This window comes from Mobula hypostoma, chromosome 15 (assembly GCF_963921235.1).
Source record: "Mobula hypostoma chromosome 15, sMobHyp1.1, whole genome shotgun sequence".
Lineage (NCBI taxonomy): Eukaryota > Metazoa > Chordata > Chondrichthyes > Myliobatiformes > Myliobatidae > Mobula > Mobula hypostoma.
The window spans coordinates 40539954-40564976 of NC_086111.1; the positions used below are offsets into that span (position 1 = coordinate 40539954).

General features: G+C 41.6%; 1 protein-coding gene across 3 annotated transcripts in view; it reads left to right on the forward strand.

The window, feature by feature from the left end:
* LOC134356790 (FERM domain-containing protein 4B-like) overlaps nucleotides 1-25023 on the forward strand; it is a 222682-nt gene that overhangs the window by 105889 nt on the left and 91770 nt on the right. For 2 of the 3 annotated variants that reach the window (XM_063067933.1, XM_063067934.1), the window contains exons 1-3: nucleotides 18252-18470; nucleotides 18620-18676; nucleotides 19087-19109. Coding sequence is in view for 1 of the 3 variants with exons in the window: in XM_063067932.1 (XP_062924002.1) it covers nucleotides 18620-18676; nucleotides 19087-19109 (80 nt within the window). In the remaining 2 variants the exon portion in view is untranslated. Of the gene's footprint in view, nucleotides 1-18251; nucleotides 18471-18619; nucleotides 18677-19086; nucleotides 19110-25023 lie in introns of those variants that run through there. The other variant, XM_063067932.1, reaches the window with a different exon arrangement.

Here is a 25023-nt window from a genome sequence, read left to right on the forward strand (position 1 = left end):
GTAGCCTCCAACTTGATGGTATGAACATTGATTTCTCAAACTTCCGCTAATGCCCCACCTCCCCCTCGTACCCCATCCATTATTTATTTATATACACACATTCTTTTCCTCTCTCTCCTTTTTCTCCCTCTGTCCCTCTCATTATAGCCCTTGCCCATCCCCTGGGCTTCCCCCCACCCCTTTTCTTTCTCCCTAGGCCTCCTGTCCCATGATCCTCTCATATTCCTTTTGCCAATCAACTGTCCAGCTCTTAGCTCCATCCCTTCCACTCCTGTCTTCTCCTATCATTTTGGATCTCCCCCTCCCCCTCCTCAAATCTCTTACTAGCTCTTCTTTCAGTTAGTCCTGACGAAGGGTCTCGGCCCGAAACATCGACTGTACATCTTCCTAGAGATGCTACCTGGCCTGCTGTGTTCACCAGCAACTGTTATGTGTGTTGCTTGAAATTCCAGCATCCGCAGATTTCCTCGTGTTTGTGTCAAAACTGCACTACTGATATCTATGTAGAGCAGTTGGTTCCACTTGTTGATTCACTCCTGAAGGCCTATTTTAGAAAGTGCCTCCACCATGTATGTGATGGAGGAATCCTCCAACTCTTTACTATAGTCCTGTCATCTCACCTTTGGCAACTGTGCCTTTGCTCACAGACACCTTGTAAAAATCTCTTTGCTTCTCTCACCCTACTTTAAAAGCCACCTCAAATTGCTCTAGTTAGTTACAAACTGTTAACCCTCCTTAGAGCCAGTGTAAATTTGTTTAATCATTCCATTTGTGTGAATAGCTTTATGATATTTTCCTGTGTATAGTCACTTTATAAATATATTGCCTTATTACCCATACAAGAGATAACAGCATGACTAAATTATGTAACCATGTGTAGTCGAGAAAATGAGATATTTATATAGCAAAGTTGTGTTGTTTCCTGTGACTGCTGACAATCACAAAGGCAATGGGATTAATAACCAAGTCTGAACATACCTCTGCCTATCATCCAATAGAAGCACTTTCTGGTAGAGCATATTATCTTTGTAACTTTTCCAAGGTGCTAGAGGAGAGCTAATTAGTTATATTAGCAAAGAGAATTTGTTAAATAAAAGTATTAGAGGGACGAAACGGGTTTATTTTGTGTCTAATTCCAGACAAGCAACTGCTTGCAATGTATCCATTTGAAGAACCTCCATTTTCTGTTATCTGTCACTTTATTAAACAACTGAACACTTTCCTCTGTTGTGACACCATTGTTTTCTTGTATAAATCTCAGTTACTCTTGAGTATTTCATCCAAATGGTCATTTTTGATCTGTTAACAGGATAGAGGACATACTCGTGTTATCTAGTTATGGGAAAGTAGTATAGATGTGGTCAATACTGTGCTAATTTGATGCTCGTCTATCTGGTTTTGATCAGTTTTTTCCTCCCTAATTAATGTAGATTGAAGCCAATTTTCATATCCAGTTTACTCTAAGGTTAACAAACTCAGCACAGATTGAGAATCTAGGCATGCAAATAGCTCAGTATGAGTGAATAATTCACTGAAGAGCTTTTTACTCTTAGTCACAATTTAGTGCTATTTAATTATAAGCCAGCATTTCAATAACACTTAATGTCCAATAATTAATGAATGTATTTCAATTTTATTTTTAGCACTCTTCATTTAAAAAAAAATGCTAAACACATTCCGTCAGCTGGGGCTCAAACTCACAACCTTTAGGTTGCTAGTCCAATGCCTTAACCACTTGGCCACATGTGGTGGTACAGTGAAGTTTTGACCGGTTCGAGGACTCCTTTGGTTTCAAAGATCACTCCAAGGCAAAGGGGCACTGAAATTATCCTGCTTTGAATACTTTCTGGGATTGCTCTGTAAGCATCTCAAGTTGTCAGCACTTCAGTATTTCATTTTAATTACTACATAGGAGGAAAATGGCACAGACAGCTACTCTGGTGCAAGGGACCAGATAGTGGGAGATGGTGGTATTCCGGCTCTTATGAAGCAGATCTAGTGTGTGACAATACTACGAGGAAGGATATGCAGATGATAGGACACAATTGCCGTCAGTGGGAGGAGTTGAAATGTAACCGGGGAATATCAAAAAGGGTGATGTATACAGCACTGTAAAGGTGTTATATTTGAATGCATATATTATATGGAATAGGATAGACAATCTCGCAGTACAGTTAGAAATTGGCAAGTATGACATTGTGAGCAATACTGAGTCATGGTGGAAAGAAGGTCATAGTTGGGAGCTTAACATCCAAGGATACACTTCGTATTGAAAGGTCAGGCAAGTAGGCAGAGTGGAATGGGTGGCTCTGTTGGTTTAAAAAAACATGAAATCAAATCCTAAGAATGAGGTGATATAGGATCGGAAGATGTGACATCCTTTTGGGTGGAGTTAAGAAACTGTAAGGGTATAAAGACCCTGATGGGAGCTACATACAGGCCTTCAAACAGTGGCCAGGATGTGGGCAACAAATGACAATGGGAGATAGAAAAGATGTACAAAGAGCAATGTTACGATTGTCATGGCGGATTTCAATATGCAAGTAGATTGGGGAAAAGCGAGTTGGTTCTGGATCCTGAGAGAGGGAATTTGTAGAATGCCCAGAAGATGGTTTTTTAGAAGCTTGTGTTTGAGCCCATGAGGGGAAAGGTAATTCTGGATTGGGTGATGTGTAATGAACTAGATTTGATTAGGGAGCTTAAGGTAAAGGAACCCTGAGGAGGCAGTGATCATAATATAATAGAATTCATCCTGCAGTTTGAGAGGGAGAAGCTAAAGTTAGATGTATCATTATTACAGTGGAGTAAGGGAATTAAAGAGGCATGAGAGACTAGCGAGCCACAGTTGATTGCAAGGAGACATGAGCAGCGAAGACAGCAGAACAGCACTGGCTGGAGTTCTGAGAGAAATTCCGAAGGTGCATGATTGATATATCCCAAAGAAGCAGTATTCTAAAGGGAGGATGAGGCATTGTAACTGACAAGAGAAGTCAAAGACAGCATAAAAGCAAAATAGAGGACATACAGCAAAAATTAGTGACTGGTTGGAGTATTGGACGCTTTTAAAAACCAAGAGGGCAGCTAAAAGCAGTAAGGAGAGAAAAGATAAAATATGAAGGTAAGCTAGCCAATAATATACTGTAAAAAGGATACCAAGAACTTTTCCAGACATATAAAGTGTAAGGAGTGGATATCAGACTGCTAGAAAATGACACTGGAAAGGTAGTAATGGGAGGACAAAGAAATGGTGGGTGAACTTAATAAGCATTTTGCACCAGTATTCACTGTGGAAGGTGCTGGCAGTATGCCAGAAATTCAGAAGTATCATGGGGGTCAAGGTGAGTGTGTTTGCTATTACTAGGGATTAAGGTGCTTCAGAAGCTGAAAGGTCTGATGGTAGATGTCACCTGGATTAGTTGGACTGCACCCCAGAGTTCTGAAAGATGTAGTTGAAGAGATTGTGAAGGCATTAGTACTGATCTTTCAAGAAACACTAGGTTGTGGAATGGTTCTAGAAATTGGAAAATTGCAAATGTCAATCCACTCTTAAAGAAGGGAGGGAGGCAGAAAAAGGAAACTTTAGGCCAGTTAGCCTGATTTCATTGGTTGGGAAGATGTCAGATTAATTATTAAGAATGAGGTTTCAGAGTGCTTGGAGGCATATGACAGAATAGGCTGAAGTCAGCATGGTTTCCTTAAGGGGAAATCATGCCTGACAAACTTTATTGCAATTCTTTGAGGAAATAACAGGCCGGATATTCAAAGGAGAGTCAGTGGATGTTGCTTAACTGGATTTTCAGAAGGCCTTTGACACAGTGCGGCACATGAGGCTGCTTAACAAGATAAAAACCCATAGTATTACAGGAAAGATACTAATTTGGGTAGAGGATTGTCTGACTGGCAGAAGGCAAAGTGTGTGAATAAAAAAAAGTCCTGTTACTGGTTGGCCGCCAGTGACTAGTGTTCCACAGGGGTCGGTGTTTCATAGAAACATAGAAAATAGGTGCAGGAGTAGGCCATTCGGCCCTTCGAGCCTGCACCACCATTTATTATGATCATGGCTGATCATCCAACTCAGAACCCTGCACCAGCCTTCCCTCCATACCCCCTGATCCCCGTAGCCACAAGGGCCATATCGAACTCCCTCTTAAATATAACCAATGAACTGGCCTCAACTGTTTCCTGTGGCAGAGAATTCCTCAGATTCACCACTCTCTGTGTGAAGAAGTTTTTCCTAATCGCAGTCCTAAAAGGCTTCCCCCTTATCCTCAAACTGTGACCCCTCGTTCTGGACTTCCCCAACATCGGGAACAATCTTCCTGCATCTAGCCTGTCCAATCCCTTTAGGATTTTATACGTTTCAATCAGATCCCCCCTCAATCTTCTAAATTGAAACAAGTACAAACCTAGTTCATCCAGTCTTTCTTCATATGAAAGTCCTGCCATCCCACGAATCAACCTGGTGAACCTTCTTTGTACTCCCTCTATGGCAAGGATGTCTTTCCTCAGATTAGGGGACCAAAACTGCACACAATACTCCAGGTGTGGTCTCACCAAGGCCTTGTACAACTGCAGTAGCACCTCCCTGCTCCTGTACTCGAATCCTCTCGCTATAAATGCCAGCATACCATTCGCCTTTTTCACTGCCTGCTGTACCTGCATGCCCACTTTCAATGACTGGTGTATAATGACACCCAGGTCTCGTTGCACCTCCCCTTTTCCTAATCGGCCACCATTCAGATAATAATCTGTTTTCCTATTTTTGCCACCAAAGTGGATAACTTCACATTTATCCACATTAAATTGCATCTGCCATGAATTTGCCCACTCACCCAACCTATCCAAGTCACTCCGCATCCTCTTGGCATCCTCCTCACAGCTAACACTGCTGCCCAGCTTCGTGTCATCCGCAAACTTGGAGATGCTGCATTTAATTCCCTCATCCAAGTCATTAATATATATTGTAAACAACTGGGGTCCCAGCACTGAGCCTTGCGGTACCCCACTAGTCACTGCCTGCCATTCTGAAAAGGTCCCGTTTATTCCCACTCTTTGCTTCCTGTCTGCCAACCAATTCTCTATCCACATCAATACCTTACCCCCAATACCGTGTGCTTTAAGTTTGCACACTAATCTCCTGTGTGGGACCTTGTCAAAAGCCTTTTGAAAATCCAAATATACCACATCCACTGGTTCTCCCCTATCCACTCTACTAGTTACATCCTCAAAAAATTCTATGAGATTCATCAGACATGATTTTCCTTTCACAAATCCATGCTGACTTTGTCCGATGATTTCACCGCTTTCCAAATGTGCTGTTATCACATCCTTGATAACTGACTCCAGCAGTTTCCCCACCACCGACGTTAGGCTAACCGGTCTATAATTCCCCGGTTTCTCTCTCCCTTTTTTAAAAAGAGGGGTTACATTAGCCACCCTCCAATCCTCAGGAACTAGTCCAGAATCTAACGAGTTTTAAAAAATTATCACTAATGCATCCACTATTTCTTGGGCTACTTCCTTAAGCACTCTGGGATGCAGACCATCTGGCCCTGGGGATTTATCTGCCTTTAATCCCTTCAATTTACCTAACACCACTTCCCTACTAACAAGTATTTCGCTCAGTTCCTCCATCTCACTGGACCGACTGTCCCCTACTATTTCTGGAAGATTATTTATGTCCTCCTTAGTGAAGACAGAACCAAAGTAATTATTCAATTGGTCTCCCATGTCCTTGCTCCCCATAATCAATTCACCCCTGTTTCTATCTGTAGGGGACCTACATTTGTCTTTACCAGTCTTTTCCTTTTTACATATCTATAAAAGCTTTTACAGTCCGTTTTTATGTTCCCTGCCAGTTTTCTCTCATAATCTTTTTTCCCCTTCCTAATTAAGCCCTTTGTCCTCCTCTGCTGAACTCTGAATTTCTCCCAGTCCTCAGGTGAGCCACTTTTTCTGGCTAATTTGTATGCTTCTTCTTTGGAATTGATACTATCCCTAATTTCTCTTGTCAGCCACGGGTGCACTACCTTCCTTGATTTATTCTTTTGCCAAACTGGGATGAACAATTGTTGTAGTTCATCCATGCAACCTTTAAATGCTTGCCATTGCATATCCACCGTCAATCCTTTAAGTGTCATTTGCCAGTCTATCTTAGCTAATTCACGTCTCATACCTTCAAAGTTACCCCTCTTTAAGTTCAGAACCTTTGTTTCTGAATTAACTATGTCACTCTCCATCTTAATGAAGAATTCACTCTTACCCAAGGGGCCTCTCACGACAAGATTGCTAATTAACCCTTCCTCATTGCTCAAAACCCAGTCTAGAATAGCCTGCTCTCTAGTTGGTTCCTCGACATGTTGGTTCAAAAAACCATCCCGCATACATTCCAAGAAATCCTCTTCCTCAGCACCTTTACCAATTTGGTTCACCCAATCTACATGTAGATTGAAGTCACCCATTATAACTGCTGTTCCTTTATTGCACACATTTCTAATTTCCTGTTTAATACCATCTCCGACCTCACTACTACTGTTAGGTGGCCTGTACACAACTCCCACCAGCGTTTTCTGCCCCTTAGTGTTACGCAGCTCTACCCATATCGATTCCACATCTTCCCAGCTTATGTCCTTCCTTTCTATTGCGTTAATCTCATCTTTAACCAGCAACGCCACCCCACCTCCCCTTCCTTCATGTCTATCCCTCCTGAATATTGAATATCCCTGAACATTGAGCTCCCATCCTTGGTCACCCTGGAGCCATGTCTCTGTGATCCCAACTATATCATAATCATTAATAACAATCTGCACTTTCAATTCATCCACCTTGTTACGAATGCTCCTTGCATTGACACACAAAGTCTTCAGGTGCTCTTTTACAACTCACTTAGCCCTTATACAATTATGTTGAAAAGTGGCCCTTTTTGATGCTTGCCCTGGATTTGTCGGCCTGCCACTTTTACTTTTCTCCTTAGTACTTTTTGCTTCTACCCTCACTTTACACCCCTCTGTCTCTCTGCACTGGTTCCCATCCCCCTGTTGTGAACTAACCTCCTCTCGCCTAGCCTCTTTAATTTGATTCCCACCCCCCAACCATTCTAGTTTAAAGTCAACTCAGTAGCCCTTGCTAATCTCCCTGCCAGGATATTGGTCCCCTTAGGATTCAAGTGTAACCCGTCCTTTTTGTACAGGTCATGCCTGCGCCAAAAGAGGTCCCAATGATCCAAAAACTTGAATCCCTGCCTCCTGCTCCAAGCCCTCAGCCACGCATTTATCCTCCACCTCATCGCATTCCTACTCTCACTGTCGCATAGCACAGGCAGTAATCCCGAGATTACTACCTTTGCAGTCCTTTTTCTCAACTCCCTTCCTAGCTCCCAAAGTCGACTGTTTGTTTTCCCCTTGTATGTCAATGATTTAGATAATGGAATTAATGGCTTTATGGCCAATTTTGCAGATTATACCAAGATAGGTGGAGGGGTGTGTATTGCTGAGGAACCAGTGAGGCTGGAGAAGGACTTGGAAAGATTAGAAGAATAGACAAAGAAGTGGCAGATGGAACATAGTGTAGAAAAGTATGTGCTCATGATCTTTGGTAGAAGGAATAAAAGTGTAGACTATTATCTAAGCAGTTAATTCAGAAATCAGAAGCGCAAAAGGATTTGGGAGTCCTTGTAGATAAGGACCTGCACATAGACTTTTTAAGCCTTAATCCGCAAAGTAAATGCACACAATTAAAGGGGCTCATATACTGCCAATTTACTATTTGGATACTTTTGACAATGTTAAAGAAGATGAGCCTGATGTTATAGCTATCCTGTTATAGAAAAGCAGCATGGAAATGTATATGTTTCAAAAATATTAATTTCATGCTTGAGCGCGTGCAGGAATCTAACCAGTTTTGGAATGGAGTGGCACAATGGACAGATGTTACTTCCACACTTTAACCTCTCATGGTAATTTTGGGGCTCCGCCTCAGAAACTCGTCCTCATTCACCAAAAAGATCCCCAAGAGTCCGCTTTATTTGTGACATTTTCCATTTTGCAATATTCCATATGCCTTTGTCATCATTAGCTTACCTAACATTGGAATTGGAACTATCATTATCACATGTATCCAGGTACAGTGAAAATTTTCATCTTGCATTCTGTTTATGTATATCATTTGAGGGCACTGATGTAAAACAAGGTACAACAATAACAGAACGCAGAATAAATTGCAACTGCTACAGAGAAAGTGCGTAGACAATAAGGTGCAAGGTTATAAGGAAAATTGTGAGGTCGAGTCCCTTTTATTCTACTAGGGAACCATTTAGTTGTCTTATAACAGTGGGGTAGAAGTTGCCCCTTGAGCCTGGTGATACAGGTTTTTATTTATTTATATAGATTCAATATGGAATAGGCCCTTGCAGCCCTTCGAGCCACACCACCCAGCAATCCCCCAATTTAATCCTAGCCTAATCAACATACAATTTACAATGAGCAATTCACCTACCGACCGATAAGTCTTTGGACTGTGGGAGGAAACTTGGCCAGTCACTGGGAGAACATACAAACTCCTTGCAGACAGAGGTGGGAATTGCACCTGGATCGCCTGTACTGTAAAGCACTGTGCTGACCACTGTGCTTTCAGACTTTTTAAAAATCTTCTACCAGGAGGGAGAGTATCTGGGGGTAGGTGGGGTCTTTGATTCTGGTGGCCTCTTTAGTGAGGCAGAAGTGTGGAGTTCATGAAGGGAGGCTGGTTTCTGTAGTGTACTGAACTGTGTACTCAGCTCTGTGCAGTTTTTTGCAGTCACGGGCAGAGCAGATGCCATACCGAACCATGATACATCCAAATGGGCTGCTTTTCATGATACATTAATAAAAACTGGTAAGGGTTAATAGGGATGTACAAAATTCTTTTAGCCTCCTGAAGAAGTAGGTGAGCTTTCTTGGCTGTTACGTCTACGTGGTTGGAGCAGGACAGGCTACTGCTGAAGTTTGCTCTTAGGAAGTTAAACCCTGTCGACATCAGTGCCATTGATTTTAACAGGAGCCGTTGCACCCTTCCCCCTTCTTGAAGTCAATGACCAGCTCTGTCTTTTCTCTCTGACATTGAGAGGAACATTGTTGTCATGACACCCTGTCACTAAGCTCTCTGTCTCCGTACTATAGTCTAACTCACTGTTATTTGAGATACAGTCCCCTACGATGGCATCACCTGCAAACTAGTAGATGGAGCTAAAGCCGAATCTGACCACACGGTCATGAGTATACAGGGAGCAGAGTTATGGGGCTGAGAATGCAGCCTTGTGGGGCACCAGTGTTGGAGAATAACCATAGCTGCTTATGATAGAGTATGTCTACAACATTTAAATTTTATCACATGGCATCAAATTTTCTTTTCCAAAGAATCCATAATGGATAAGTGTGAGGTTTTTGCACAGGGCCTAGTTCCTTGGTAATGGAATAACACCACACTGTGTGACCCTTTCCTTCATAGAGAACTTGGAGCAAGCAATTGCACCAAACTTCAGGGCATCCTGCTGCATGCAGTCTTGCATCTTGGAACATGCTAGTCTGTAACACTCAGTTACATTCAGTACCTTGCACTGGAAGTCCAACAAGTTGCAGGCTGACCAAGTTGATGATCACCCAGCCCCTGTATTTTATTCGTTTCCAAAAATATACTTTGATTGCAAAATATAGTGACATTACATCATCTTCATTCATTGTACCATGCATATCTCTACAATCATTTGTAATATTTACAGCATGACAAACTCTCACTAATTAATTTAAATTTTTGAGAGGCCATTAGACAGCCCAGCTCCTCCATGTCCAGTGGTGGGAGGACCCAATACCATGGACTTTTCCCACAGAGTATTTGCAGTAGTTACACTAAGCTTCAGTGCATCCCTCCTTTGCAGGTACACCTTGGAATAGACAGCTGAACATAAATATCTTAAAATGAAGTACTGGGGGAAATATAGGCATTGTCTTTGGTATTCTGTCCTGGATCATTGACTCTAGCCCTCTGCCTATCTGTCATCTGCTGCAGAACCATACCATTTTGTAGCTTTGGTGTCAAATATGACATTTTGTTTGTACGTCCATACCATCATTAAGGTAACTAGTTTCTTCATTGTAAAAGCACATGTTTCTGCTCCTTTCTCAGCTCATCTGCAGCTGAAACACTAAGCTATGCTAATGTTACCGTTGGATATAACGATTCTAAAGCTCCACTGAATTGCTTTCCACCTTCCAAGATTATAAATCTCAGGATATTCTATTTCCGAACTTGCACCTAATCCCTTTTACTCGTTTCCATTTTGCTCATTGATCTACACTGGCTCTCAGTTGAGTGACACACAAATTTTAAAACGCCCTACCTTGCTTTAGGCTCTCCCTTTCTCTCTGATCTCCTACTTGCTGAGCTCTATTCCTCCAATATATTGCTACTCTAATTTTGGTCCTTTGCACTCCACTGACTTTATTCATCCTCCAGTGACTGATCCTCCATGGCTGAGCACCAAACTCGTGTTGTCTTCCTCAACTTTTGCCTCTTTACTTTTTCCTTGAAGACTTTCCTTAAAGTCAAGCTCTTTAATTTAGCTTTTAATCATCTACTTTGATGTTTTCTGATGTGCCAGAGTTTGATAGCTAGCATTTCCATTCTTAGAATATATTGCTGTATTAAAGATATATATGTGGCTGTAGTTCACCTAATTTCAAGAGAAGATGAATAATAACAATTTGTATTTGTGTTGCATCTTTAATATTGCTCATCTGAAACTCATCCCACAGCTAAAACCTTTAAACTGTAATAAGAAATTACTGATTCACATATAGATTAAGATTTTTTTTGTAAAAGTAAATCCTTTGCGCAGATTTAAGATTTAAAAACCTTGACCATAGATAGTTTTATAGATAAGTGCTACCTTGTAAGATACCAATGTATCTTACAAAGAAAGTTTTAAAAGAAACGTTTGAAGTGCATTCCTAAACAGACGTATCAATCCAGCAGCACTGTTTAATAATAAATTGGTCAAAGGGAATGGAAAATCAATGTTAAATTGTTTTAGACATGCTGGTTTCCATTACATAGTCGGTTGTTTTATTGTGAATAGTTCAAAGAGTGAACTTATCAATTTTTTCAAGTGAACTGATATTTAAACAGTTTGCAAATACTGTTATTATATGCCTAGTTTTACATCAATTGAAACTAACTATGCAGTTGATAAAATATACCCTGTGGCTGGTAACATGCTATGATGAATCACACAGTAAAACTGACTGAAGCCCTGGGACCAAGACTGTTCCAGAGTTTGGACATAGGTTTTGAAAAAGCTTTATTTTAGTATTTACCAAAATTCTTCTTGTTATGTTCTTCCAAAGTAAAGTAATTTTCATCTGGCTGTTGGCATTGAAAACATTTCAATCTTATTCTACAGGGATGTCTTAAAAATAATCAGCTCACCTTGTATGCTTCATAAATAATGGGGTGTCTTTGATTCACTTTTATTGACTTATAAATTTGCCTTATCCCTTGGTTCATCATGAAACGTTGTTGCTCTAGGGTATTAGTTAACCCTTCACAAACATATTTATACACCCATCTATGGACCCTTCCCCACACCATCATCAATGTCATCTTGTCTCTTTATCTTTCTCCAGTGGATGTGAGACATTCCACAGTTTTATCAGCACATGTGTGTGACCAAAAGGGCCAGAGTGTTACTGTAAACAAAGCAGTGAAGCTGATAATTAGACCAGCAGGACACTGAAAGCTAAATTATATCAATGCTTTATTGATTATCAAATGGAATATTTTCAAAAACATAGTTTTTGTTTTAAGATCATTCTGAGTATTGGACTGCCAAACTTTGGACAAACTTATCAGTGGATATTTTGCAAAAAGTACGACAAAAAGTCAAAATACTTCTCATGATTTTGGATATTTTTTATTATATATATATATATAGTATTTTTTCTTAAAGATTAATTATTTAAATGCTATTAGTACTGCCTCTTCTTGGATTTGAAACCCAAGATGCATCTACGAAGCATGCATATTAGCAGATATATTTTCTGAGTGTGGTAATCATGAAACTTGCGCTGTATAATATCTACCTACTGCCTGCTAAAAGATTGAAGTAGGTCTCGCACAGGAAAAGCAACAGATAAAATGAACCATTGAATTCAATTGGAGTCAAACAGATTTCTTGTTCTTCTTTGTTAAACTGTCAGAGGGAGAAGAAAAAGATAGTTTTTCCCAATATATAACTGTTGGAACTAAGAATCTGGTGAAATGTCCAAAATAAGCATTAATTGAGTGCTAAGGAATGAGTGTCAATTGGATCATCTTATTTTTACCATGGGTTTGAGTCACTGCAGTTGACTGAACTCTAAAGAGGGCGACACTACTGCATACATGCATTTGTTTGAATATTAAGCTTTGTGACCTCAGATTTTGATTATCCAGCTTCAGCCCATGAATAACCACATGGATGAAGCTACATTATTATCACTTGCAAGCATGCTGAGTAATCAGCCTTGCAGCTGCTGTTGGTTCTTTAACTGATTACAATAATTTCACTTCCATCACACCCTCTGGATTTCATTCTACAATTTCTTCATTGCCTGAGTATGACCTTCCGTGTAAACACCCTGAAACTGGCCTTCTTTCACCTGCTATGTGATCTCTTGCATTATTCCAACAATTTTAAGCAATTTACCAGATAACGTTTTTCCCCACACTATTTATACTTCTGTACACATCAAAGTACATCTTTCAGGCATGCCAAAGTTTCCTCAGTTACATTCTTCGAGTTGTAAAGACCAAGGATCAATTTAGGTTTCTCCACTGCATAAATCTATTTTTTATGCCTCAGTACCAAAACTTTGTGGGATGTTTTGGTGCCCTATGACAAGACCATTGAACGGTTTTCTCTGATTTGCTATATACTGCTTTGGCTGTGCAGTTCAATATTCTATTAGTTTGGTCAGTTGCTGTTCCCGGTATAATGAGAAATTCAATAAAAGCAGCACACAACAGGACCCTCAACAATATTGATGTACAGGGAAATCTTGGGGTCCAAGTCTGCAGCTGCCTGAACGTGTTTGCACCAGTTGACAGGGTGGCAAAGAAAGGGATATGGCATGTTTGAGTTCAAGAGTCAGGAAGTTGTGTTGCTGCTTTATAAAAACCTGGACTATTGCATTCAGTTTTGGTCACTCTGTTATAGGGAGGATGTGGAGGCTTTGAAGAGGATACAGAAAGTGTTTACCAGGATGCTGCCTCATGTGCTACAAGGAGAGATTGAACAAACTTGAGGGAGTGGCAGAGGCTTTGGTGTTTAAGACTGAGAGGCATTGATAGACAGCTGGTGTCTTTTTTTGCTGGATCAAAATGTCCAATACTAGAGGACACACATTTAAGGTGAGAGGGGCTTAATTTGAAGATGATATGCAGGGTATGTTTTCTGCAGAGAGTGTGGAGTGGAGAATGTGCTGTCAGGGGCGGTAATGGAAGCAAATAAAATAGTGGTGTTCAAGAGGCACTTAAATGTGCAGTGAATTGAGGGATGTGGACATTGTGTAATTATGTGCTTAGTTACTAGTTCAATTAGTTAGCCACAATATCATGAGCTGCAGCATCTGTGGATGCAAAAGGAAAAAGCCAGCATTTCTGAATGAGACCCTGCACGGAGCTAGGAGTAGGAAAAATGGCCAGTGTATAGTCATGATAAGTAGGTTGTTATAGAAGCTGGTAGGTGACAGGTGAAACCAAAGCAACTCGTGTTTGTGATGGGTGGAACCATATGGGGAGCGGATAATGGCACGCTGGAACCAAGTGAGGAGCTGATGTTGTTCCAAGCCTTTTCCAGCACCCATTGCCAGTTCTTACTCCACAACGTAAATGACTGTATTAGTGCTGTCTCCCGTACTCGTGCAGAACTCATCCACTTTACCCTTGCGAATGTCTGGACTATCTCTGATATTCTTCCTTTTCTATTTCTGTCTCCATCTTGAAAAACAGACTTGCCACAACATCTTCTATAAATGCAATGACTCCCAGAGCTACCTCAACTCTCCCTCCTCCCATAAGGATACAATCGCTTTATCCTGATTTCTCGGTCTCCTCTGCATCCATTTACAAGATTAGGCCTTCTGTTCTCGAGCTTCTGAAATGCCTAACATTTTCTGGAACCATTGCTTCCTCTCTGTTGAGGGAGCCCTAACACATTTCCTCCATTTCCAGCATGTCTGCTCTGACCACCTCATTTCTCTGTGCAACATCATTGTCCCACATTTACATCAGATCCAATGATCTCACCGCCAGTCATATCTTGTTCCCCACCCCCAGACTTCCAGATTTCCTCAGGGACCATGGCCTTTGGGACTTCCTGGTCCACACCTCCCTCCACATCCCCGGCACTTTTACTTGCTACCAAAAGAGTTGCAACACTTTGTTACTTCCACCCTCTCTACCACCCAGGAACCTAAACACCCCTTGTAGATAGTGCAACATTTTTAACCTGGTCTGCATTCATACGGCTCCTCTGCATTAGTGAATCCATGCATGGATATGTAACCATTTTGCAGAACTCTGTCCATAATGGCCATTTTGAGCTTCCAGTTGCATGTCAGTTTAATTCTCCGTCCCACTCCCACACTGACTTGTCTGCCCTGGGTCTTCTCCATTCCCATGGAGAGGTCAAACACAAACTGGAAGAATAACATCTTGTATTCCAGTTAATTGGTTTACAGTCCAATAACATGAGTACTGAATTTTCCAATTCTGGGTATCCCACACCCCCAGTGCCCTCCGCCCACATGCATGCACCTATTCACCTAGTTTTTTCTTAATTTATTCATCCCTTCCATCTGGCACCACCCTGCTACCCACCCGTCTCTGTCCCAAACTTCCCTACATGGTTCCATTTCCCCATTATTCCTCCTTCATCTGATTCTGCTTATCAGCTACAGTCTCCACCCTAGCTCTCTACACACACGTTCGAAGTTCAAAATACATTTATTATCAAAGTGTGTGTACACATTATACAACCTTACGATTTGTCTCCTTACAAGGCTGCCATGAAACCCCAATAGAATCCATTTAAAAGTACAAGTCTGTCGAACACCCAATGTACAGAGAGTGGAAAGAAAACAAATCGAGCAAACAATAAAGCAAGCTAACAGCAACATATTGCTACATACTGCCAATCTTTCCTGTTCTCCCCCCCACCCCCAGTCCTAGAGCAGGGACTTGATCTAAAATGTCGACTTACATCTTTCACCTCCACAGGTGCTGCTTGATGCGCTGAGCTCTTCCAGCATTTTGTTTAATTATAAAGATACAATGAGTCACTCACTGTCGTGTGTAACATCAGCCTGCAGTTAAGGCAAAGTAGTTTAAAAGTGATTTTTAAAAGGGGTTATTTGCTCTCTGAAGGGAGCTCTACCAACAAGGATCACATCACTCCATGTTCATTTTAAGAAAAATATCACAAAAGCACTCCCTTTGTTTGAATGTTCCAGCTTTCAAAAGGAATGGCTGATAAAAATAACCAGTATTTGGGAGATGGTGCACGGACTAGTGTGGGTGAAATGAAAACTCAACTCCCTTGCGGTTCAAAATATCCTCCCAGTCCAGTTCCCTTGATCAGGCTGGTAATTCAACATATTTCAACAAATGTCAAATGAATATTAAACTCATGGCAAGATACACTGTACTCATAATTCCTCCTGACATGAGGATGCACAGTTGTACTGCTAAATCAGTAGAGTCCAAGACTTCAGAGTGCATACTGAATCTGCACTGTATCTCTTTTCTTCATGCTGAGATACCATACTCCAGGCAACCTCTGATATGGATCCTGGCATCTGAAAATTGAATTAATCTATTTTTGCACTCTTTGAATTTCTAGCATACTGAATGATAGAAACAAAAGAAATAATAATTTTATGCATATTAAGTCAATAGACAATAGGTGCAGGAGTAGGCCATTCGGCCCTTTGAGCCAGCACCGCCATTCACTGTGATCATGGCTGATCATCCACAATCAGTATCTAGTTCCTGCCTTATCCCCATAACCTTTGATTCTGCTATCTTTAAGAGCTCTATCCATCTCTTTTTTGAAAGCATCCAGAGATTTGGCCTCCACAGCCTTCTGGGGCAGAGCATTCCATATATCCACCACTCTCTGGGTGAAAAAGTTTTTCCTCAACTCTGTTCTGAGTCATCAGAACCTTAAAGGAACCTTTGTGACAGAATATTATTCACACCTTTGGATAGTTTCATACAGTTGTACCGTGGAGAGCGTTCTGACAGGCTGCATCAATGTCTGGTATGGAGGGGCTGAAAGAAGCTGCAGAAGGTTGTAAATCTAGTCAGCTCCAACTTGGCTACTAGCCTTCAAAGTACCCAGGACACCTTCAGGGAGCGGTGTCTCAGAAAGGCAGCATCCATTATTAAGGACCTCCAGCATCAGGTAGGAGGTACAGAAGCCTGAAGGCTATTCAGGAACAGCTTCTTCCCCTTTGATTCCTAAATGGGCATTGAATCTTTGGACACTACCTCACTTTTTTTTAATATACGGTATTTCTGTTGCATATTATAAAAAATCTATTCAATATACATAATTGACTTGTTTATTTATTGTTTTTAAAATAATTTATTATTTTCTCTGCTAGGTTATGTATTGCACTGAACTGCTGCTGCTAAGTTATCAAATTTCACGTCACATGCTGGTGATAATAAACCTGATTCTGATATACCTTCATAACAATATGGGGATGACACAGTTGCACAGTGGTTAGGATTATGCTATTATAGTGCTAGGGAGCAGGGTTCAGTTCCTACCGTTGTCTGTAAGGAGTCCACATGACGTACTGGTTAGTAGGTTTATTGGTCACATGGGAGTGATTGGGTGGTGCTGGCTCATTGGGGCAGAATGGCCTGTTACTGTGCTGTATCTCTAAATTTAAAAAACTTAAAATATTTCAGCCAAATATCTACCAAAATCATAACCAAATGCACCCAGAAAATTTAGGATCAAACTCACCAATGTTTCAGAATGTTGAACATTGTTTTTTTTAAATGATTGCTTAATTCTTTCTTGGTTGGAAGGAGATAATATTCCATTTTAATGTTGGCAGCCATCATCTCGATCCCATAAATTTTAAAACAGTAACTGAAGGAAACTTTTTGAATAGCAGACTTCCTTAATCGGGATTAGCTCTTGTAAAATGATTGGGGCACTAACAAAAGGCAATTAAAACAAAATTAATATAAAAGAAGCAGCCTCACTGCTCAAAGGCCACTTAAAATGTGAGCATGCTGAGCAGCTTGCAGCCGCATTTTCCACCCTGTCCTCTGAGTTTTACTGTTCAAGCATATTATGGATTTGCCATGACATCTGGCACTGATGTTAACTCGGACAGGCAGAAAGCAGACTTTTGTTTACTGTTAATTTAGATTAAAACGCACATTGCATCCTGCATGAAACTGTTCACAGCTAATGTGTGATATTCCTGAAACATTTAACCCTAATTGAAATGTGTTGTCGCCAGTTAGCAAGCGCTTGTGAAGGCTCTCAGGGTAATGTATGCAAATCGGACGACGATTAGGGAATTCTCATGTAAAAACACCCATCTGTTATGTATAATCCACTGATATGCTAAACAAACTATTATGTGTATTAAACACACGAACTCAAGAAAATAGAAATAGACTGGACCGCCGGGCCCCGCCTCCTTTCAACCTGATCAATGCTGCCCTCAATTTCTCGTGTGTTAGATCCCCATAACCCCAAATTCCTCGATCTTTAAAATATTTATGCATCTCCACCTTAAATATATGTGTCTTCCACCCTCAAGGACTGGATTTCATTGATTCGCCAGTCACCGAAAGAAGAAATTTTCCTGCATCGCAGTCTTAAATGACGGCCAGTTTATGTTGTAACTCCTACTACCAAAAAACATGCCAACTGGGTTAAACCGCTTGGATTCTTGTACGCTTGAATCAGTCGGCCCCTATCCTACTCCCTATACTGTATTGTGCACTACTCATAACTGTGAGGTCAGATATAGTCCAATAAATTGACGTTTTTGATTAAATAATTGATTGGATACCGCGCGAAGTTAGTTGCAGCTGTGTTTTTTCCTCAAACATATCCGTGTTGCAGCCGGTGTCACTCGGGCGAGTACTGAGTGAAGCGGATGCGACCTGAGTAAAGCGCTCAGTAATCAGTCCCGGTCTTTTCACGGAGCCGCTCACTGCGTGGCCGGTGTGTGGCCATTCCGAGCCTGCCAGAGCTCAGTGTTATCGCGACTCGTCCGACCTGCCCCGCCAGGCGCGACCAAGGCAGCGCCAGGGGTGCCCTCGTCACATCTACCTGTAGCTGTAGTCGGAGCTTCTCCATTCCCCACCTAGTGCAGTGTGTGTGTGATTCCACGTTGGCTTGGGACTGCCTGCGAGGCAGAGTAAGTGACTGGCGTGGCGTGTAGGCTGTTGGGTTGAGGGGGTGGGAAAGGCGACCTCCCCTTACGGAGGCTGTGGGCTGGGTGGGCGCATTTGTTCACGCCCGCCGGCTCCTGCCTGATGGCTGTACTTTGCTTTGCCTTTCCCACAGGGCGAGATCGAAGCGGACAGCGAGACGGTGTTCGAGTTGGCTGCGCACGTCCTGCAGGTAGGAGACCTAACGTTTACGGGCTGGCACGGCACAAACTTGCCTGCCACAGCCGGCGCCCCACACTCCGGGGCAGCCCCTCCAGCAAGCGGCCGGGCACTCAGCTCCCTGCGGTCGGCCACCGACCGGGCTTTCCGCTGCGCCGACTGCCTTCCCGCATAGCGAATTTTGTCACAGCTTCTGTAGTAACCTGGTATTTTGCCTTGTGAGCTTCTCAAAACGGGGCAAGAATTGGCAGTGTCCACAGGAGACGCCTGCATCCTGATCCAGTGTCCTTTACAATCACTTGCAGTGTTACGGTTTACCTACAGACTGTTTATTTTAGAAGCTCGGTCGGCAACTGTGAAGTTTTCGTTTTCGTGTTAAGTTCTGTTGAGACACTGATTTTGCTATTTTTTCCAATTTCACAGGAAACGAAGGGCGATTACATCAGGTAAGAAACTATTGCAACGATTGTATTACATCTGATGTCAACAAGTTATGAGTTGAACATGTATTGTTTTGAAAACTTAGTTGGGCGTATTAAACTTGATTTTTTTTTGTTATTTCAGCCCATAGCCCCCTACATCAGTATTGCATTTGTGCCATTACAGCAGCTTTTTTTCCCATGGTAAATGTAGGCGGAAGCAATATGAGATTGTCCTAGATTCAGCCTGTTTCCTCTTTGTCAGACGAGGAACAATACAATCTCAGAACGGTAATGTATGCAGCAAGACGATCAAATTCATCAGCTGCTTGGTCTTTAAGCTCAATGTGCAGCTTTCTTTTCGCAGCTGCCCTGCTGGGGCCTCGCCCTTCACACAGTTGACCTCCCGGTTACTGTGAGTCTTGTGTGACTGCTGGGCAAAGCTGCCTGCTATAATTTGTTAGCAAGTTTAACCTGGGGGGGGGGGGAGAGATCCCGGATATTTGTTTTATTTTAAAGCTGATTTAGAAATGTTTAAAGCTCTGGGAAGGAAAGAAAAGACCCATTAAGCCTGTAGTAATGCAAGTCGAGTAAGATATTCTTCTGAGGGATTGTCTATTGATGGGCCCTCAGGTGGCTGTAGAGGCCGATCCGGGATCCAGATATTCTGGTGCAGTGTGGGCAAGCGGTGACTGTGGTTAGTGGTTGGGTCTTTTGGTTATTCAGTCTCTCCGGATGCCCTTCGTCCCATTAGCACGTGAAACTGTATTTCGTCGTGTTTTTTTTAAAGTGCAACTTTGTATTTTAATTGTCATCCCCTCAGAATATCATTCTGGATATTTGATGTCAAACTAAAATAAGCACTGCACATATTTAATATAAGAAATTAAATGACTTTGCAACGTGATCTTTGAGGAACCAAAGGATTGTCACACCCTGTTTGTAATAGAGCTTATAAATTGAATGGGCATTTGGTTCACAAGCTGCTTCAAGTTGTAAATTGTCACGCAAACCAGCTGCAATTTTGAATTTTCTATAGAAATTAAACATGCATTTTAAGTTTTATTGAAACATGATCGATTCTGAAAATTCGGGTTATTATTCAGAATTTGCTTCAATTTTTGGAGCTTTGCTTTAAATGGCCAATCTCTTATCTCAAAGTACTTTCACCTGTAGGTCAGGAGATTGTTCATGTCCCATGCCAGATTTCCATCAATGAAAACTGACTCTCAGACTGCACTGAGTGTTGAAGTTGGAGGAGATGCTAAAATACAGTTGAAAGGTTGCACACTTGAGAGGATGTGAATGATCCTGTGACATTTGATTTGCAGAAAATCCAGGGAGTTATTCTCAGTAATCTAACCAATAGTTCTCTTAAATTCAGCTTGATCCAACTATCCTGTTATTTTCACCATGGTTATGGGAGTTTACTGTGCACAAATTGGGTACTACTAAGTCCCAAGGTTGTGAACAACATAAAGTGAATATAAGCCAATTTTTATTAATAAAATGTGTCATTAGGATGTGTGGAGTTGGGGATATTCAAAGCACTACAAGATTAGGACATCGCTTTGTTCTGTAAGATTCTGCAATGGTTTGAAGTGAAATTAATAACTAGAAAGTGGGACATTTTCCAAGGAATTTTGTGAACAAAAGCCTCTGTGTAACAAGTTATCTGTTGTAGTCGACAGGCAAGTATTCACAGTGTTAATTGTGTGAATTAGGCAGGTATATTGTGGAAAATGGATTTATTTAAATACCCCTTTCTCCAGACAGTCAACACATTTTGTAGACTGTACAATAGCTTTTTTGCATAGGTGTCATGTATTTGAACTATTATTACTATTGTTAAAAATATCTTGAGTATTTTTATTAGTTGGTAATAATGCAATTCATAACATCAAAGTTTGCATGCCATACTCCCATGGTATGGATGTGGATTCATACACAACAATTCAAAAATGAAGAATATCTTCTGGTTAATAGAACTTATAAACATACTACTGGCTTTACATGGAACCTTACAGCGCAGCAGGGGTCCTTCGGCCCATGATGTTGGGCCAAATTTTAACCTACTCGGAGATCAACTTAACACTTCCCAACCTTCTGTTAATGGTCTTGCTCTTCTCTCATCTTAGTACCTAAAAGTCTCTTGTATGTCTCTAAAGTATCTGCCTGTTCCACACACCCACCACACTCTGTGCAGGGAAATGAAAACCCTCTGACATTCCGCCCGTGCTTTCCTGTAATCACCTTGAAATGATTCCCTCACATATTAACCTTTTCCACCCTGGGGAAATGTGCTGGCTATTCACACTATCAATGCCTCTTATGGTCTTGTACAGGTCACTTCTCATCCTCCAATGGTCCAAAGAAAAAAGCCCCAGCTCAATAATTCCAGGAATTAAAAGGTTAACATGTGAAGAGCATTTGATGACCCTGGGCCTATACTTGCAGGAGTTTAGAAGAATGAGTAGGTATCTCATTGAAACCTACCAAATATGGAAAGGTGTAGATAGAGTAGATGTGAAGAGGATGTTTCCTATAGTGGGTGAATCTAAGACCAGAGGGCACAGCATCAGAATAGAGGGACATCCATTTAGAACAGAGATGAGAAGGCATTTCTTTAGCCAGAGGGTAGTGAATCTGAAATTCATTGCTACAGATGACTGGAGGCCAAGTCATTGAGGATATTTAAAGCAGACATAGATGGGCTCTTTATTAGTCAGGGCATCAAAGGATATGGGGAGAAGCAGAAGAATGGGATTGAGAAGGATAATAAATCAGCCATAACAAAATGGTGGAGCTGACTCGATGGGCCAAATGACCTAATTCTGCACTTGTATCTCATGGTTTTATCTTATGGCCTTAAGTCTTCTCTGCTCCCTCTTTTTTTAAAAAAAAATCCACATTCTTCCTATAGTGAGGTGACGATTACTGAACGTAGTACTCTCAAGTATGGTCCATCCCATGATTTAAAGAGCTGCAACATTACCTCGCAGCTCTTGAACTGATCAGTCCCCTGACTAATGAAAGCCAACGCAACAGCACAACTTAATCACCCTATCAACATGTGTGGCAACTTCGACCTTCCAATGTGTATCACTTCACACTTTTCCATGTTGAACTCTTATCTGCCACTTTCAGCCCAGCTCTGCATTCTATCAATGTCCCTTTGTAACCTATAACAAGCTCTGCACTATCATCAAGACCATGAACCTTCATGTCATCTGCACACTACTAACCCACCCTTCCACTTCCCCACCCAAATCATTTATAAAAATCACAATGAGCTAAGATCCCGGAACAGATACCTGTGGAATACCACTGGTTACCAATCACCAGGTAGAATGTACTCCATCTACTGCCATCCTCTGGCTTCTGTAAGCAAGCCAGTTCTGAATCCACATCACCAAATTTCCCTGAATCCTTTGCCTTCTGACTTTCTGTATAAGCCTACCATTGGAAACGTCGAAAATCCATATACACTACATCCACTGCTCTACCTTCAGTTTGATTTGTCACTTCCTTGAATAATTTGATCAGGCTTATGAGGCATGACCTGCCCCTTGCAAAGGTATGTGGACTAACCCTAATCAGCCTACACCTCTCCAAATGCTCGTAAATCCTGTCTCTAAGAATCCTCTTCAATAGTTTGCCCACTACTGAAGCAAGAGTCACTGGTCTATAATTTCCAGAGTTACCTTTGTTGAACAAAAGAATAACGTTTGCCATCCTACAATCTTCTGATGCCGCTCCTGTGGCTTATGAGAACACAAAGGCGCAACAGTTTTTTTTACCTCACTTCCAGTCATGACCTGGGGTAGATCTCATATGGCTCTCAGGACTTATCTATCGTGACCTGTACAAAAAGGACGGGTGACACCTGAATCCTAGGGGGACCAATATCCTGGCAGGGAGATTAGCGGGGGCTACTGAGGTGACTTTAAACTAGAATGGTTGGGGGGTGGGAATCAAATTAAAGAGGCTAGGCATGAGGAGGTTGGTTCACAACAGAGGGATGGGAACCAGTGCAGAGAGACAAAGGGGTGTAAAGTGAGGGTAGAAGCAAAAAGTACAAAGGAGAAAAGTAAAAGTGGCAGGCTGACAAATCCAGGGCAAGCATTAAAAAGGGCCACTTTTCAACATAATTGTATAAGGGCTAAGAGAGTTGTAAAAGAGCGCCTGAAGGCTTTATGTGTCAATGCAAGGAGCATTCGTAATAAGGTGGATGAATTGAAAGTGCAGATTGTTATTAATGATTATGATATAGTTGGGATCACAGAGACATGGCTCCAGGGTGACCAGGGATGGGAGCTCAATGTTCAGGGATATTCAATATTCAGGAGGGATAGACATGAAGGAAGGGGAGGTGGGGTGGCGTTGCTGGTTAAAGAAGAGATTAACGCAATAGAAAGGAAGGACATAAGCCGGGAAGATGTGGAATCGATATGGGTAGAGCTGCGTAACACTAAGGGGCAGAAGACGCTGGTGGGAGTTGTGTACAGGCCACCTAACAGTAGTAGTGAGGTCGGAGATGGTATTAAACAGGAAATTAGAAATGTGTGCAATAAAGGAACAGCAGTTATAATGGGTGACTTCAATCTACATGTAGACTGGGTGAACCAAATTGGTAAAGGTGCTGAGGAAGAGGATTTCTTGGAATGTATGCAGGATGGTTTTTTGAACCAACATGTCGAGGAACCAACTAGAGAGCAGGCTATTCTGGACTGGGTTTTGAGCAATGAGGAAAGGGTTAATTAGCGATCTTGTTGTGAGAGGCCCCTTGGGTAAGAGTGACCATAATATGGTGGAATTCTTCATTAATATGGAGAGTGAGATAGTTAATTCAGAAACAAAGGTTCTGAACTTAAAGAGGGGTAACTTTGAAGGTATGAGACGTGAATTAGCTAAGATAGACTGGCAAATTAAAGGATTGACGGTGGATATGCAATGGCAAGCATTTAAAGGTTGCATGGATGAACTACAACAATTGTTCATCCCAGTTTGGCAAAAGAATAAATCAAGGAAGGTAGTGCACTCGTGGCTGACAAGAGAAATTAGGGATAGTATCAATTCCAAAGAAGAAGCATACAAATTAGCCAGAGAAAGTGGCTCACCTGAGGACTGGGAGAAATTCAGAGTTCAGCAGAGGAGGACAAAGGGCTTAATTAGGAAGGGGAAAAAAGATTATGAGAGAAAACTGGTGGGGAACATAAAAACGGACTGTAAAAGCTTTTATAGATATGTAAAAAGGAAAAGACTGGTAAAGACAAATGTAGGTCCCCTGCAGACAGAAACAAGTGAATTGATTATGGGGAGCAAGGACATGGCAGACCAATTGAATAATTACTTTGGTTCTGTCTTCACTAAGGAGGACATAAATAATCTTCCAAAAATAGTAAGGGACAGAGGGTCCAGTGAGATGGAGGAACTGAGTGAAATACATGTTAGTAGGGAAGTGGTGTTAGGTAAATTGAAGGGATTGAAGGCAGATAAATCCCCAGGGCCAGATGGTCTGCATCCCAGAGTGCTTAAGGAAGTAGCCCAAGAAATAGTGGATGCATTAGTGATAATTTTTCAAAACTTGTTAGATTCTGGACTAGTTCCTGAGGATTGGAAGGTGGCTAATGTAACCCCACTTTTTAAAAAAGGAGGGAGAGAGAAACCGGGGAATTATAGACCGGTTAGCCTAACGTCGGTGGTGGGGAAACTGCTGGAGTCAGTTATCAAGGATGTGATAACAGCACATTTGGAAAGCGGTGAAATGGTCGGACAAAGTCAGCATGGATTTGTGAAAGGAAAATCATGTCTGATGAATCTCATAGAATTTTTTGAGGATGTAACTAGTAGAGTGGATAGGGGAGAACCAGTGGATGTGGTATATTTGGATTTTCAAAAGGCTTTTGACAAGGTCCCACACAGGAGATTAGTGTGCAAA